This window comes from Empidonax traillii, unplaced genomic scaffold (genome assembly GCF_003031625.1).
Source record: "Empidonax traillii isolate 1590-97213 ecotype Southwest subspecies unplaced genomic scaffold, ASM303162v1 scaffold101:size1699134, whole genome shotgun sequence".
Taxonomy (NCBI): Eukaryota; Metazoa; Chordata; class Aves; order Passeriformes; family Tyrannidae; genus Empidonax; species Empidonax traillii.
Window position 1 is genome coordinate 460654 of NW_020955294.1, and position 13834 is coordinate 474487.

At 52.9% G+C, this 13834-nt stretch overlaps 2 protein-coding genes across 2 annotated transcripts in view; one reads left to right on the top strand and one right to left on the bottom strand.

Moving 5' to 3' along the window:
- Positions 1–1758: 1758 nt before the first annotated feature.
- Positions 1759–5661, bottom strand: LOC114056711 (neuferricin). The gene is made up of 4 exons (XM_027882133.1): positions 5370–5661; positions 4102–4242; positions 3360–3546; positions 1759–2140 (listed from the first exon to the last, which is right to left on the bottom strand). The coding sequence occupies exons 1-4, from the start codon at positions 5659–5661 to the stop codon at positions 1927–1929; spliced, it is 834 nt and encodes a 277-aa protein (XP_027737934.1). The 3' UTR covers positions 1759–1926.
- Positions 5662–6750: 1089 nt separating this feature from the next.
- The window catches only part of ZZEF1 (zinc finger ZZ-type and EF-hand domain containing 1), a 52524-nt gene continuing 45440 nt past the window's right edge, over positions 6751–13834 (top strand). The window contains exons 1-4 of the mRNA XM_027882085.1: positions 6751–7089; positions 10893–11037; positions 12578–12772; positions 13517–13688. Coding sequence (XP_027737886.1) covers positions 6751–7089; positions 10893–11037; positions 12578–12772; positions 13517–13688 — 851 coding nt within the window. The remainder of the gene's footprint in view (positions 7090–10892; positions 11038–12577; positions 12773–13516; positions 13689–13834) is intronic.

Here is a 13834-nt window from a genome sequence, read left to right on the forward strand (position 1 = left end):
GAACTAGATGATGCATCCTGAGGTGAAACCTTGCTAAGGACACATCTGCTCCTGGGGAGAGCTGCCCCCTCTGGCAGCCATCCCTCCAAACCACAAGGAAAAACAGGGATACAGCATCCACTTGGACATGACAACTTTTATTTGTTCTGAAATCATTCCAGGTGTTCATATTCACGTGGAACTGCTGCACTTTCTTTTGGCTGACAAGATGTGAATGCCCTATACCCGACTGATCTGCAATCAGCGAAACAATCCAGCTGCCCCCAGGCCTGGAGCACCTCAGGTCACTGAGGGTGTCTCCCTGTTTGCTTTAATAGATGACTTATTCCCAGTGCAAGACAAACTCCCCCCTCCCAGTGACTCCAAACACTAAACTGAGAAATAAACTGTGAATTGGTTTTCAACCCACTTTACCTTAAAGCAACATCCTCCTGCCCTGCCTTCCTGCAGCAGTTGAGTTGATTTTGGTGTAGCTCCTGCGATCAAAGCCATCCATCCCCTCAGCACTGTTTGTGCAGTGCTGGAGTGTTACAGCAAGATCAGACTTGCTTAGAAGTTAGAGCTGTCCACCTTCACTAGGCCTGACTTGCTTTCTCTTACAAGCATTTACACGTTTAGGTTGCTCTGTGGCATCATCTGAACTTTATCAGTGAGAAGGGCTGTAAAAGTCCTGCAGCCAGAGAGTGATTACTGTTACTGTGAATTAATTACTGCCCGGCCTCCTGTAAGCTTGCTAATTAACTGATCATTTAGCTCTGGGGTCTCTCTTTGGAGGTGGGAGTAGCTAAAAATGAAGTTACAAACACCTGTTTTAAAGAGGTGGCAGCTGCCCTAAGGCAAAGAACTGACCACAGGTCAGCACAGACTGTGCTCCCCTGGACTCTCAAGGCTCAGCTACGCCAGGAACTGATTTTAACAGCAGATTCTACAAAAAGCAGCACCTGCTTCCCTGCAGCCCGGGGTTCAGAGTGCCTGGGCCCTGTGCAGGTGTTCATTTGCCCTTCTCAGAAGAAACATGGTAAGGACCTGCCCTGCTCTTCTAGGAATCACTCATAATACCGAATTTTTGCCACGGATTTTAAGGGAATTGGGCCTTGTGAGGACACATCCAGCTCAGCCTGATGGGCACAGAGCAGATGGGAGGATGCCACAGACCAGAATGGAAAGAGGAGGCAGATTATTGGATGGTTGTGTTGCCACACAGGCAGTAACAAAAGCTATTTAAAACTACTCATTCCTGATCTGAACAGTTTGAAAGTGGTGAATCAGAGAGCAGGAGGGGGAGGTTAATATAAAACAACAACTCTCAGAGGTGGCTTCCACTGTCTCATGCAAACACTGAATGAGGAAAGCCAGCTCTGGCCTTTGCCTTCTGTACTCCAAGACACTGATAAAGGTTGTGTGTAACCCAACTGCACAGGCTCCCAGATACTGTGTGCCCTAATTGTGGGACACATTCAGGCTTCTCCCTGCTACCTTTAAACCCTCTGGAGCGAATCAGGAGCCTGGGGAGGAGCATCAGCACAGAAATGCAGCAGGGCCTGAGGACGGTGCAGGAGCTGAGGTGAGTGATGCTGCAGCAGCTCTGTGCTCACTGACCCTCAACACCCAAGGTGTTGTCCCACCACTGAGCACACCAAAAACCTATTTCCTGGCTGCACAAGAAAGCAGGTTTTAAATAGAATTCAGGCTGTGCATCTTGCAGTTGTAAAAACACCATAGAAATACCCTGCTGATTTTGCAGCCACTGACTGGGCTAAAGTGTTTCCCCCCTCCCTCACCTCCATCTCCACAGGTTAAAAAGCATCACAAATAATATGGAATTGCTATTGGCACAGGCAGGTGGAAGGGGTGGAGCTGGAGCTGCCCCCCCCCACCCTCGTGCCATGTTCCCTGCAGGATTCCCCATGGATGCAGCAGCTGGAATCAGCCCGGGAGCACACACTGCTCGGCCAGGGGAGGGCAGCCCTCGTACTCCTGCAGGTGAGGGTCATCCAGGTCCCCCCTGTCGCTGTGCTGGGAGGAGGGAGGGTGGCCCCAGGGGGGCCCTGTGCTCCTCACACACACACAGCCACTGCCCCTGGAGCCAGGGCGGTACAGCCTGCGAGGGACTCCGGCCCAGCCTCTGCTCACTCCCCCACTGGCAAGGCAAAAGGAAAATAAATTACAGCTCACACCCATGGAAACGCTTCCAGTGCACAGAAGATCATTAGAAAAAATACCCCAAGGCAATCTGGGGGAATCAGAACTAACAATGCACCCCACTGAGGTCGACTTTGCTCCCAGCAGCTCCCACCCCACAGCTCTGTGATACCTTTTCAATGGCTGTGCTTCAGAAACCCGAGGCCTCAGCCTGGTTTCATCACTGCTGCTTCACACTGTCACCCTTGTGGGAGTGACCAACTTCTGTGTCCCACATTGCCACTGCTGGAAAAGGAATCACTGGAATTGTAACACAGCAAAATGCCTGTTCTGGAGGAACCTCATTGCTCACAGGTGACCACACGTCATCAAAGAGTGGTTTGGGTTGGAAGGGACCTTAAAGATCATCCAATCCACCCCCTGCCATGAGCAGGGACACCTTCCACCAAACCAGGCTGCTCAAGGCCTTCTGTGCCTGCACTGAACACACTGATTTGGAGACCCAAGGCAGAAGGAAAAAGTTTCAAGTAGTTCCCCAGCCAATTCATCGTGTCTTTACACCTTTAAGTGACTCTTCCTAGGCCCGATCCTGCTGTTCCCCCAACCACAGCAGCTTTTAAAGCTGGGAACCTGTCCCGAGGCTGCCCCCTCGCTCAGTCACACAGAGGGGCAGGTCCCCAAGGTCCCCAGAGCTGTAGGGGGGACTGATGTGAAGCCTGACCACTCTGCAGTGTGGGCTGTGAAATGATTTAATCTTCAAACAAAATAGTCCCCAAACGGAGAGCAGAACACAACTAAATAGGAAAGTAGGTAGGAAATGACTGTTCAAAGCTCAACCTCATTTTTATGTGGTTTAAGTGAAAACTGTTGTGGCAGCAGCCTGTCAGACAGGCTGTGAAACTGTGTCAAAAACACTTCATGCTTGTATTCCTGAGAGGGGAGAGAACCTGCTCCAGTGCCAGTCCTACTGGGGATTTTGTCCTGTTTTCCTGAGAACATGTGGCAAATTCTGAAGCCTGATTTTGATTCCAGTGTGAGAGAATAGGAGAAAAGGAGGCTCAGGGGGGACCTTCTCACTCTCTGCAACTCCCTGACAGGAGGGGGGAGCTGGGGGGGATCAGGCTCCCACCAGGGGAGCAATGACACAGTGCAGGGCACCCAAAAGGGGGCAGAAATGCTCTGCTCCAAAGGACCCACGATGTGGGAAGGCAGTTTACCTCTCTGTGGAGCACCAGAAGCGGGTGCCCTTGGCAGAGCTCCACTCAGAGTTGCAGGGTGGGAATTGCTGCTTCCTCTGCTCACTCTCTGCTTGAAATTTCAGAGCTTCCTCAATGGCAGCCTCAGCCTCCCTCAGGGCTTCTGTGGGTGCCCCGTTCTCATCGTAGAACCTGCCCACCAGCTTCCCTGGGAGAGAAGATCAAGTAAGATCTCAGTGTTTCCAGGCAAGGAAAATGCATAGTCCTGGTGGCTTTTTACGTGTAATTTGTTATTTGAAGGAAAAAAAAAAAAAAAAGGAGGATGTCACCACAGCCCAATTTTAGAACTGAACTGAGCTTACATCCCTTCAAGCAACTCTTGGATCACCCAGCAATTTACCCCTATTAATAAATCCACACAGGACAAGCTTAGGCACAGACATTCCCTGCACTGCTGTTCCTGCAGTCTCCCAAGTCCTGCTGATTGCAGGCCGGCTCCATGCCTTTGGCTCAGGAAAAGCAGGGCAGAGCTGACAGCCCAGGTGGGCAAATTGTTCAGCTTCACCTCAGATGGAAGCAGAACCTGGGTGTGCCTGGGCAGCAGATCCAGCCGGGCACTCGAAGGGTTCGGAGTCTGCAGCACAGAGAGACCCTCCCCAAGGTGATGCTCCGGAGATGAAACCTGGTATTTTGTCCCCAGCTTTTCAACTTTTTCCCCAACCCTTGTGTGTCCCCTGTGAGCCCCCCCAGCCCCAGCACCCACCCACAGGCTCGTAGTGTTCTCTGTAGAAGCTCAGCCAGCCCTGGATGGAGAGCAGCTCCTGCGGGGACAGTGCTGACACGTCGTCCACCAGCCCGGACTCGCTGAAGTCGCCCGTGGCAAACGCTCTGGTGGCATCTCTGCCTGTGGGGTGAGACCCCCAGAGAGGGAGTGAGACCCTAGACTGGAAGCAAATTCCTGTGCCAGGGGGTGAGTCCCCAGTCATGGAATGAATCCCCCATGGAGTGAATTTCCAGTCATGGAATGAACCCCCCAGCCAAGGGAGTGAATTCCCATGCCAGGGTGTGAGACCCCAATTCCCCAGCCATGGAATGAATTCCTTTTGCCAAGGGGATGAAACCTCCGACATGGGAGCCAGTCCCTCAGGCAGGAGGTGAATTCCTCAGCCATGGAGCAAAACCCTCAGCCAGGGGTCTGACCCAGTTCCCCAGCCCCGGAGTGAATTCCTCTGCCGGGGCCTGAATTCCCCAGCCAGGGAGTGAACTCCCCAGTCGGGGGTGAGATCCCAGTTCCTTTGCCAGGGGATGAAGCCCCAGCCAAGGGAGGGGGGGGTGAAATCCCCGTCAACCAAAGGGGGAACCTCCTTCAGCCAGGGGGTGAATCCCTCACACCACTCCCCTCCAACCTCCTCCCTCAGCCAGGGGATGAACCCCCAGCCAAGGGGGGGATGAAATCCCCCTCAACCAAAGGAGGAGCCTCCCTCAACCAGGGGGTGAATCCCTCAAACCACTTCCCCATCTCCTCCCTCAGCCAGGGGGTGAATCTCTCAGATACCCCCTCCAACCTCCTCCCTCAGCCAGGGGATGAACCCCCAGCCTCAACCAAAGGGGGAACCTCCCTCAGCCAAGGGGTAAATCCCTCACACCACCACCCCCAACTTCCTTCCTCAGCCAGGAGATGAACCCCCAGCCAACGTGGGGGTGAAATCCCTCTCAACCAAATGGGGAGCCCCCTCAACCAGGGGGTGAATCCCTCAGACCACCCCCCACACACGTCCTCCCTCAGCCAGGGGGTGAATCCCTCACACCACTCCCCTCCAACCTCCTCCCTCAGCCAGGGGATGTACCCCCAGCCAAGGTGGGGATGAAATCCCCCTCAACCAAAGGGGGAACCTCCCTCAACCAGAGAGTGAATCCCTCACACCACCCCCTCTCCAATCCCTCCCTCAGCCAGGGGGTAAATCCCTCACACCACCACCCCCCCACCTCCTCCCCTCAGCCAGGCCCCCCAATCGCCATTCCCGGCCCTACCTGCGAGCGCGCTGTAAGCCCCGCCCGGCCCGTAGTGTCGGCGGCCGCTCTGCACGTCAAAAACCCTCCCGAGCAAAGCGAGGTACAGCCCGGGGTCCCCCGGAGCGCCCCGGTAGCGGCGCAGCTCGGCGGCGCCGAGCAGGCGGTGGCGGGGCTCGAACCCGCGGCCCCCCAGGAGGCAGGCGGCGCCCAGGCACAGCAGCGCCGCGGCCGCGGCGCTGCTGTGCCTGGGCGCCGCCTGCCTCCGGGGAGGCCGCGGGTTCGAGCCCCGCGGGTTCCAGGCCCGCCACATCCCCGGCGGAGCCCTCCACCGCAATCGCGGCGTGACGGGATGCGGTGGGAGGAACCTCGTCCAGGGGTGGGTTGGGATGTGTCCGGAAGAGGGGAGACTCCGCGAGCGCTCTGTTCCGCAGCGCTCGGGCCACCCTCATGTGGAGGTGGAGCTTGTTGTGATTTAGTTTGCGGCCGCTGCTCCTCGTCCTTGTCTTTGAGCGGAGTTTTGGGAGCATCCTGTGACACCCCCCCTTGGGAGGGGCACTTAGGGGAATTAATGAGACGCCCTCTCGGTGTTCTGTTCTCCAGGCACAGCTCCCGCAGTCTCTCCCCATCAGACCACACCATTCCAGGCCCAAATCCTCTCCAGTCCCTGCCTTGGGTCCACTGCAGCCGCTCCTTCTCTTACTTCTACATCTCCCCCTCCTTCATCTCCTTCTCCCCTTCTCCATCTCCATCTACTTCTCCTTTTCTCCTTCTTATCCTTCTCTTCCTTCTCCATCTCCTTCTCCCCTTCTCCATCTCCTTCTCCCCTTCTCCATCTCCTTCTCCCCTTCTCCATCTCCATCTACTTCTCCTTTTCTCCTTCTTATCCTTCTCCTCCTTCTCCCCATCTCCATCTACTTCTCCTTTTCTCCTTCTTATCCTTCTCCTCCTTCTCCATCTCCTTCTCCCCTTCTCCATCTCCTTCTCCCCTTCTTTATCTCCTTCTCCCCTTCTTTATCTCCTTATCTCCTTCTCCCCTTCTCCATCTACTTCTCCTTTTCTCCTTCTTATTCTTCTCCTCCTTTTCCATCTCCTCCTTCTCCCCTTCTCCTTCCTTTCTCCTCCTTCCTTTCCATCTCGATCTCCTTTTCCTTTTCCATCTCCTCCTTTTCCTTTTCCATCTCCTCCTCCCCTCTCACGTCACGGTCCGGGGTGGGGCTGGGGCGGAGCTTTACGACTCCCCGCTCCGCGCTTTGCGGCAGTGTGGCACGGCGCGGCGTTCTGTCCCGGCGCGCTTTGCGGCGTTGCGGCGGCCCGCGCTGACAGGTGCGGCGGGCGGGAAGTTGCTGAGTAAGGCGGGCCGGGCCGGGCCGGGCCGGGTGGCGGCGGCTCCGAGCGCCTCATGGGGACGGCGGCGAGCCACAGCAGCGAGGAGGAGGAGGACGGCGCCGAGGAAGGCATGGAGGGGCCGGCGGGCGGCGCGCCCCAGCCCGGCGCGGCCGCCCCGGCGCTGCCGCCGGCCGAGGTGCTGCTGGAGCAGGCCCGGCTGCGGGAGGCCACGGCGCGGCTGCGGGACGCGGCCCTGCCCGAGCCGCTCGTGTCGCGGCACCACAGCTCGCTGGTGCGGTGGCTGGAGGAGCGGCTGAGCCGCGGGGACGAGGCCGTGAGCCTGGAGCAGTTCTGCGAGGTGCTGGAGAACGTGTCCCGGCTGGCGGCCGGCAACCGCGGCGAGAGCGAGGAGGTGAGACCGCCGGGGAGCACCGGGGGAGGGGGGAGCCCTTACGGACCAGCCCGTTCCGCCCCCGCCACGGGCAGGGACACCTTCCACGAGCCCGGGTTGCTCCGAGCGCCGTCCAGCCTGGCCTTGGGCACTCCCAGGGTGGGGCTGAGCTGCGGGGATCCGCCTGCCCGCCGGGGGGTGCGGGGCCGGGGGAACCCCCCGGCGCGGGTCTGCCCTCGGTACCGGCTCCGTGACCACGGACACGACTCCGGACACCCCTCCTGGTGCCAGGGGCGAGGCCAGGCCGGAGGGTTCTGCACCAGGCTGGCAGAGCAGCTGCTGGTGCTGATAGCAGCCTGTCCGCTCCCCGATACCTCCTTTCTTTTTTTTTTTTAATTTGTGCCAGTTATCAGTGATCGTGCTCAGCAGTCACTTGTGGATAAAATGGGTATTTACTGCGGTATTTCTGCTGGTGGGAGCACAGGATGGAAATCCTGCCTGAGCAATTCCTCTCGTGTACTTCCCAGTGTTATCAGCGAGTCAAAGTTTGCCAGGATGGGTTTTATTGTAGCTTTTTAAAACCGGCGGTGGAATTGTCAGGTTGGTATCCCATTGCTTACTGGAAAGTCAGAGTTTTGGAAAACTTGCAGGGAGGTGGTGTACCCCTAACTGTGCACAGCCAGGTGAGGTTTTAGTGGGTAAGGGGGTACAGGGATTTTAACGTCCAGAACATTTAAGCTTTAGCCATCCAAAGTGCAGCAGAATACCCTGCTGGGAATTCCACCCTGAGCTGAGAAAGTGGCTGTGTCTGAATTCCTCACTGCAGGCAGTTCCTGGGGCTCCCCAGTCACTTCCTGCTGCCTTTGGGTAGCAGAGTAACTGTGTAAACTGATAAATCACACACACACTCCTCAGTCAGTGCTGACAGAGGAACAGCTACTGGGAGCTGGGAGGAGGCTCATTTTGGGGTGGGTTTAGATCACCCTGGTTCGAGTGGCTTGGTAAAACGCTGCCCCCACTTCCAGTTCCTGTGCAAGAAGAGGCAGCCACAAACGCTTCTTCATCTGCAGCAGCTTCAGGGTGCAATTGGTCCACTGGGGTTCCTTGTGCTGCACAAACAGCTGAGCCTCGAGGGCTGCAGAGGTGGTTTGAGGCTCATCCTCTGCACGAAGAATCTGTTTGTTTGGGTTTCATTTCCTGCCCTGGGGAGTGGGGAGAAAGCTCCTCCCGGGGTTTTCTGTGGGCACTTCTGCGCTGTCCTGCGTGGGCAGTTGGGTAGGAAACCTTGGTGTCATCGTCTCTGTCCCTGTCCCCAGCCCATGAGCTGGCTTTGAGGGGGGTTGGGACATTTCCTGGCTGTGCTTTGCACCCCTGAGGAGTCGGTTTGGGGCTGGCAGGTCAGGAGGTGCCACTTTTTGCTGTTCCCAGAGGCCTGTCTGGCAGAGAGCGAGTTTTACTCTGCCCTTCCCGTGTCTCTGCTCTCAGCGTGGGGCTGTGAGCACATACCTGGGATGCTTTGTGGGCAAAGGGAACCTCTCTTCAAATCTTCAACTGCAGAATCTGTTTTCTAGGTAAACTGAACCTGTGAATCCCTTTTTTTCCTTTAATTCAGTGCTGCTTGAGCAGTTGTCATGCCATGCTGGCAGCATCTGCCAGGAGCAGAGGGGCAAACACAGAGTCCTGTCCTGCCACCCAGCTCAGGAGCTGGGAGATGAGGGGCTGATTTTAACATGTGCTGTATTTCCAAGCAACCCTCTCACCCATCATTTCCCAGGAAAGTTGCTTCTTCATATTTAGGGTTGAGCTGGGTAGGAACTGAGGATTGAATGCCTTTATTTAGGAGCAAGATGCAGCTGGGTTGTGGTAAAGCTGCTGTTGCATTTACAGCATGTGCCAGGGCTGAAAACAACTCAAAAACTCGGAGCACAGGTTGATACATTGATTTTTTTTTTCCCCTTCCTCCCCTTTTTTGGCTTGTCCCCCACTGCACAGGGCAGCAGTGGGAATTGTGGATGTTTTGTGTCAAATACAGTGATTGGTTATACTGAACAGTCACAAAATAATTGTGGAGTTCTGGGTTTGGTGCAATCTCCTGAGATCACAGGAGGAGTTTAAAAATAAAATAACAAAATCCTGCATTGAAATGCAAAGACAAGCACAGGTGGTAATCCCTCCTGACGTGAAAGCATAAGAAAGAGGTTTAGAGTAGCTGTCAGCAGACCCAGCCTCGTTGTTCTGTGTGTGTTTTATCTTCACTGGTAACATCACGAAACGTGCTCACCTTGTAGCTTTGTAAGTGCACAGTTTGATTTCAAATATGAAGAGGAGAAGTCGTAATGGTGAGGGTGGTGTGAATCTGTACCCTGAATTGTTTTGGCAACTGAGTTATGTCTGTTAGAATTGATTCCCTCTGGCTTGTCCTCCTCCAGCAAAGGTTTTTGTTCTGGGATCTGCCTGAGGCCCCATGTCAGCCTCCTGGGCTGGCCATGGTGCTCAGCACCAGCTTTCCTACTCAAGAATAGTTTTTTTAAAGGTGATAATTCTTATTTTGACTTCAGCTGTGTTTTTAACAAGACTTTCTGAAGCTGCTGAGCTGAAATTCAGCTCAGTGCCATCAGAGCTCCTGGCAGCTGAAACACCTCACTTCGATTCTGGTTGTGTTCTGAGGACTTTGCTCTCATTTGAGTGGTGTAATTATGTCGTGGTTAATTGGCAGGTTATTTTCAGCTGATCAGCTCTCTAGGATAGACTTTTAATGGTGCATCAAGTTTGATAATCAGGTAATAAACCCAGAGACTGAAGCACAAGCTGCCTCCCTTGGCTCACGCAGCCCCGTGGCGTGGTCTGTTCTTAGGGCACCACATTTTCTTGGCCCCGTGGCTGAACTTGAAATACCAAGTTCAGGGCTGGGAGACTCGAATCTGGCTTGTAAAGAAATATCTTTTCTAAGTGCATTCCCAATTTAGATGGAAAAAGTGGGTGCTCCTGAAATACTGCATTTGTTTCAGAATTAAATCTGATTGTGAAAATATGATCCAGTGACACACTGCTATTAAAAATCTGGCTGGAAGTTCTCTGAAGTGGCTGGTTAAAGTGATTTACATTTATGAGCTTGGGTCTGGTTTATAGGCTCAGCTGAATAAAAATACCTCCTACTTCAGTTAGTTTGAAGTTGTGAAGTGCTGTGCGAGTTACTTTTTGTACATGCTCAACACTACTTTTTATATGAAAAGTTACATGAAGGTCAAAGTTAATAAAGCTGGCGGTGGTTCCATTCAGGAAGAAAAAAACCCCTTCTTTTCTAACTCTCCATTGTTTCACAAATACTTTGACAAACTGTATTTCGGTATTTTGTGTAGGAGGACAGTTTATGGGAGGAAACTCACATTTAAAAAAAAAATCTTGTGGTTCTCAGGACGTTTTCTTAAACAGAGCAAATATTTCAGCCCTGAAGGAGTTGGAGTGGCTGCAGGGAGAGGGATGCAGCAGGGATGAGTAATGGAAGGTGTGGCTTCTGCAGCCGACCCACCCTTCACTGGAGAACTTTCTGGGGTTCTCCAGTGAGCACCTTCCCCCCATCCCAGCTCTCCAGGGATGGATCCTGCTGATTCACTGGGACAGGGGATGGGCTGTCTCCACCTAAGCATGACTCCAGCTGACTTTTATAGGAAGGCAGGGCAAATACCTCCAAACTTGCTGAACACTGCAGATTTCCTGTTACCATGAATCCAATATTATGGGCACAACGTTTCTATGCAATACCTCGAATTCCTGCTTGCAGGAAATAGGCTGAAATAAATTTTCTTCGTTTTGTCCCTCCTCAGGCCTTTGCACAGTTTGATGTTGAAGGAGATGGCACTGTAGATGTGGAGAACATGCTGGAGGCCCTCAAGAATTCCAGTGGAGCAAATCTTCAGGGGGAGCTGAGCCACGTAATCAGGCAACTGCAGGCTTGTTCACTAGTGCCAGGTATGGCAGCAGAGGGACAAAACACATGGGTCCCCAAGCCCTGCCCTGGAAAAGAGGTGCTGCTTCAAGAAATTGCTTGTCCTAATCTTATCAAAACCCCACTCCAGGAGGTTCTTGTTTCTTCAGTATCAAACGAGTGATGTTGCTGTAAATTAAAAGTTTCCCGTAATTACGTGCAGAACCTTCCTCTCACAGACAACCACTCTTTTCTTCTCTGTGTGACTGGGGAGTGTCTTATCCCCCTGGGATTTATCTCACAGACAGAACAGAGCTCCTTGCAGGGTTTTGCTGAGTGCCCAGCTAATGCAGTCTTGTAGTTGCTCACTGGGGGAATAAATCCAGTCTGCTCCAGGGGATGAGTCACACACTTTAGTACTATTACATTGTTACTCAGCATTTGAAATCCTGCTAAAACATCACTCAGGTTTTACCCTGTGTGGTTCAGAAAGTGTCAGTTTCCTGAATTTAATTTCTGGGATAAGTATCAGTTACTGGCTTTCTTTGGATGGTAAGTGGCTAAAGGGGATTTGCCTTAAAAGATAAGACAGGAAAGGCTAGAATTGGCTGTAGATAAGTCAGAGGAGAGGACTTAGAATACCATTCTGTGCATCTAAATGCACTGGGATTCAGAGTACCAATGGGAAGGAGCTGGAATTTCTTACCCGGTTGATGGAAAGCATTAGGGATCTCTTTGGGAATAATCCACAATGCCAAAGTCAGATACTTAATGTGGCTCCAAGTGAGTGATGCAAGTGCATCCTCTTGTCAGCCAGACAGCAGCTGCTTCACTCAGGGATTGAAGGTGAGGCTTTGGGACAGCAAAACAAGCATAAGATTTTTGGTTATTGTTTTGAACTCCTTCAGGCATTTCAGGTAACTCACAGAAATATTTGCCTGCACCTTTCCCTGTTGTGAAGGTTACAAAATTGAGCTACTTCCTGTGGTGGAATGTAGTTCCCTAATTTTGTTTCCCATGCTTAATTTGGATTTCCCAGGTAATAGGATGTGGAGGGGGAGAGTGATGACTTGGCCAAGTCAGGTCATAGAATCACAGGATGTGCTGAGCTGGAAGGGACCCCCAAGGATCATCCAGTCCAGCTCCTGGCCCTGCACAGACACCTCAACAATCCCACCCTGTCCCTCAGAGCGTTGTCCAAACCCTCCTGCAGTTCTGGCAGCCTTGGGGCTGTGCCCAAACCCTGGGGAGCCTGTTCAGTGCCAACCACCCTCTGGGGGAAGAACCTTTTGCTGAGATCCAACCTGAGCCTGCCCTGGCACAGCTCCAGCCATTCCCTCAGGTCTGGTCACAGGGAGCAGGGATTGGAGCTGCCCCTCAGGAGGAAGCTGCAGACCCTGGGCAGGTCTGGGATCAATCTCCTCTTCTCCAGGCTGAACAAACCGAGTGCCCTCAGCTGTCCTCACATGGCCCCTCCTGACCCTTCCCCATCTTCGCAGCCTCCTTTGGACGCTCTCCAATAGCTTTACATCCCTCTTATGTTGTGGTGCCCCAAAACCACAAGGAAATAACATCTCTTTCCAGGTTTCATCGATATATTTTCGGAATCCAAAGAGCGGCTGGGCCTTCACGCCTCGATGATCCTGAGGTTCCTGCACCGCAACCGCATCTCCAGCACTGCCATCCCGTACCCAGTGCTGGAGTACTTCAACAACATCTGCACCATGCGCTCCTCCGTGCTCAAGGACTCTCTGGATCGACTCTTCATGAAAGAGAGAGGTGTGTGATGCCTGCTGTGCCACCTCTAACGGGCATGGAGTTGGTCTGCGCTCTTCTGTGGGTTCCTTTCTTCGTAGTTTGAGGCACATCCATTGAACCATCCACACTGGGATGTTCTCATCTTGCTCCTGACCATTACTGAGCTGCCATATTGGCTGTTCAGTCAAATATCTCTACTGGTTGCCAGAAAACTTGGTTTCCATGGGAAGTGAATGTTTGCTGATCAGTATTAATAGATATTTTATTGCTTTGGACTGAAAGTAGTGAATCTTTTCCTGTTCTCTATGGGACTAGCCTGGTGATCCCCCTGGAGCGATGGCTCTTTTGCTTCTCAGCTTGACTTGATATTTTCAGATTTCTGCACTTTATTGAAGTAGATCAAGTTACCTGGGGAAACAGTCTGCTTTGTCCCTTCCCTAGAGCAGCTGAATTGAGGTTTTCTCTGCGATGTTTTACTTTTTCCTTTCATCTGTTTGTATTTTGGCACAAAAATGATAAAGCACTGATGAGGCCAGTAATAAAAGGAGACAAAGGCTATTGAACTCCAGGCAGTGGAGGTGTTTTCATACTGTGAGTGGTAGATTGAGATTATTGCAATTTTTATTTGAAATCAAACTTTGCTGTCAGAAACAGGCTGTGTTCTGTGCCAAGCACTTAATTTGGTTGAGGTAATTACTATAAAGGTATAAAAGTTCTCAAAACAAGCCAGAGAAGCACGTTCTGAGCAGCTCCTTGTCCTTGCAGAGTACCCCAGTGACCTGAATGGCAGTGAGGAGTCGGACAAGCTCAAGTCTGTCCCAAAGTGCTACACCCACATCGAGACCTCGTCCAATTCCGCCGACATCGACAAGATGACGAATGGGGAAACCTCCTCCTTCTGGCAGTCGGATGGGAGTGCCCGTTCCCACTGGATACGGTGAGGGGGGGTGTGCTGGTCCTCAGGTTGGTCCTGGCTGCATTCCAGGTGCCCCCCAAGGCTGTTCCATCACTCCCTTCCGCTGGAGAGAAAATGAAACAAAAAGCTGTGGTGGGTCAAGGACAGGGAGAGCTCATTCACCAACA

Excerpts from the sequence above, each read along its gene's own strand:
- LOC114056711 (XM_027882133.1), bottom strand. The coding sequence starts at position 5,661 with ATGTGGCGGGCCTGGAACCCGCGGGGCTCGAACCCGCGGCCTCCCCGG. Across the intron at positions 4,243-5,369 it reads GGCTTACAGCGCGCTCGCAG|GCAGAGATGCCACCAGAGCG; the intron begins GTAGGGCCGGGA and ends CTCACCCCACAG. Across the intron at positions 2,141-3,359 it reads TTCTGGTGCTCCACAGAGAG|TGGGGGAGTGAGCAGAGGCT; the intron begins GTAAACTGCCTT and ends TTGCCTTGCCAG.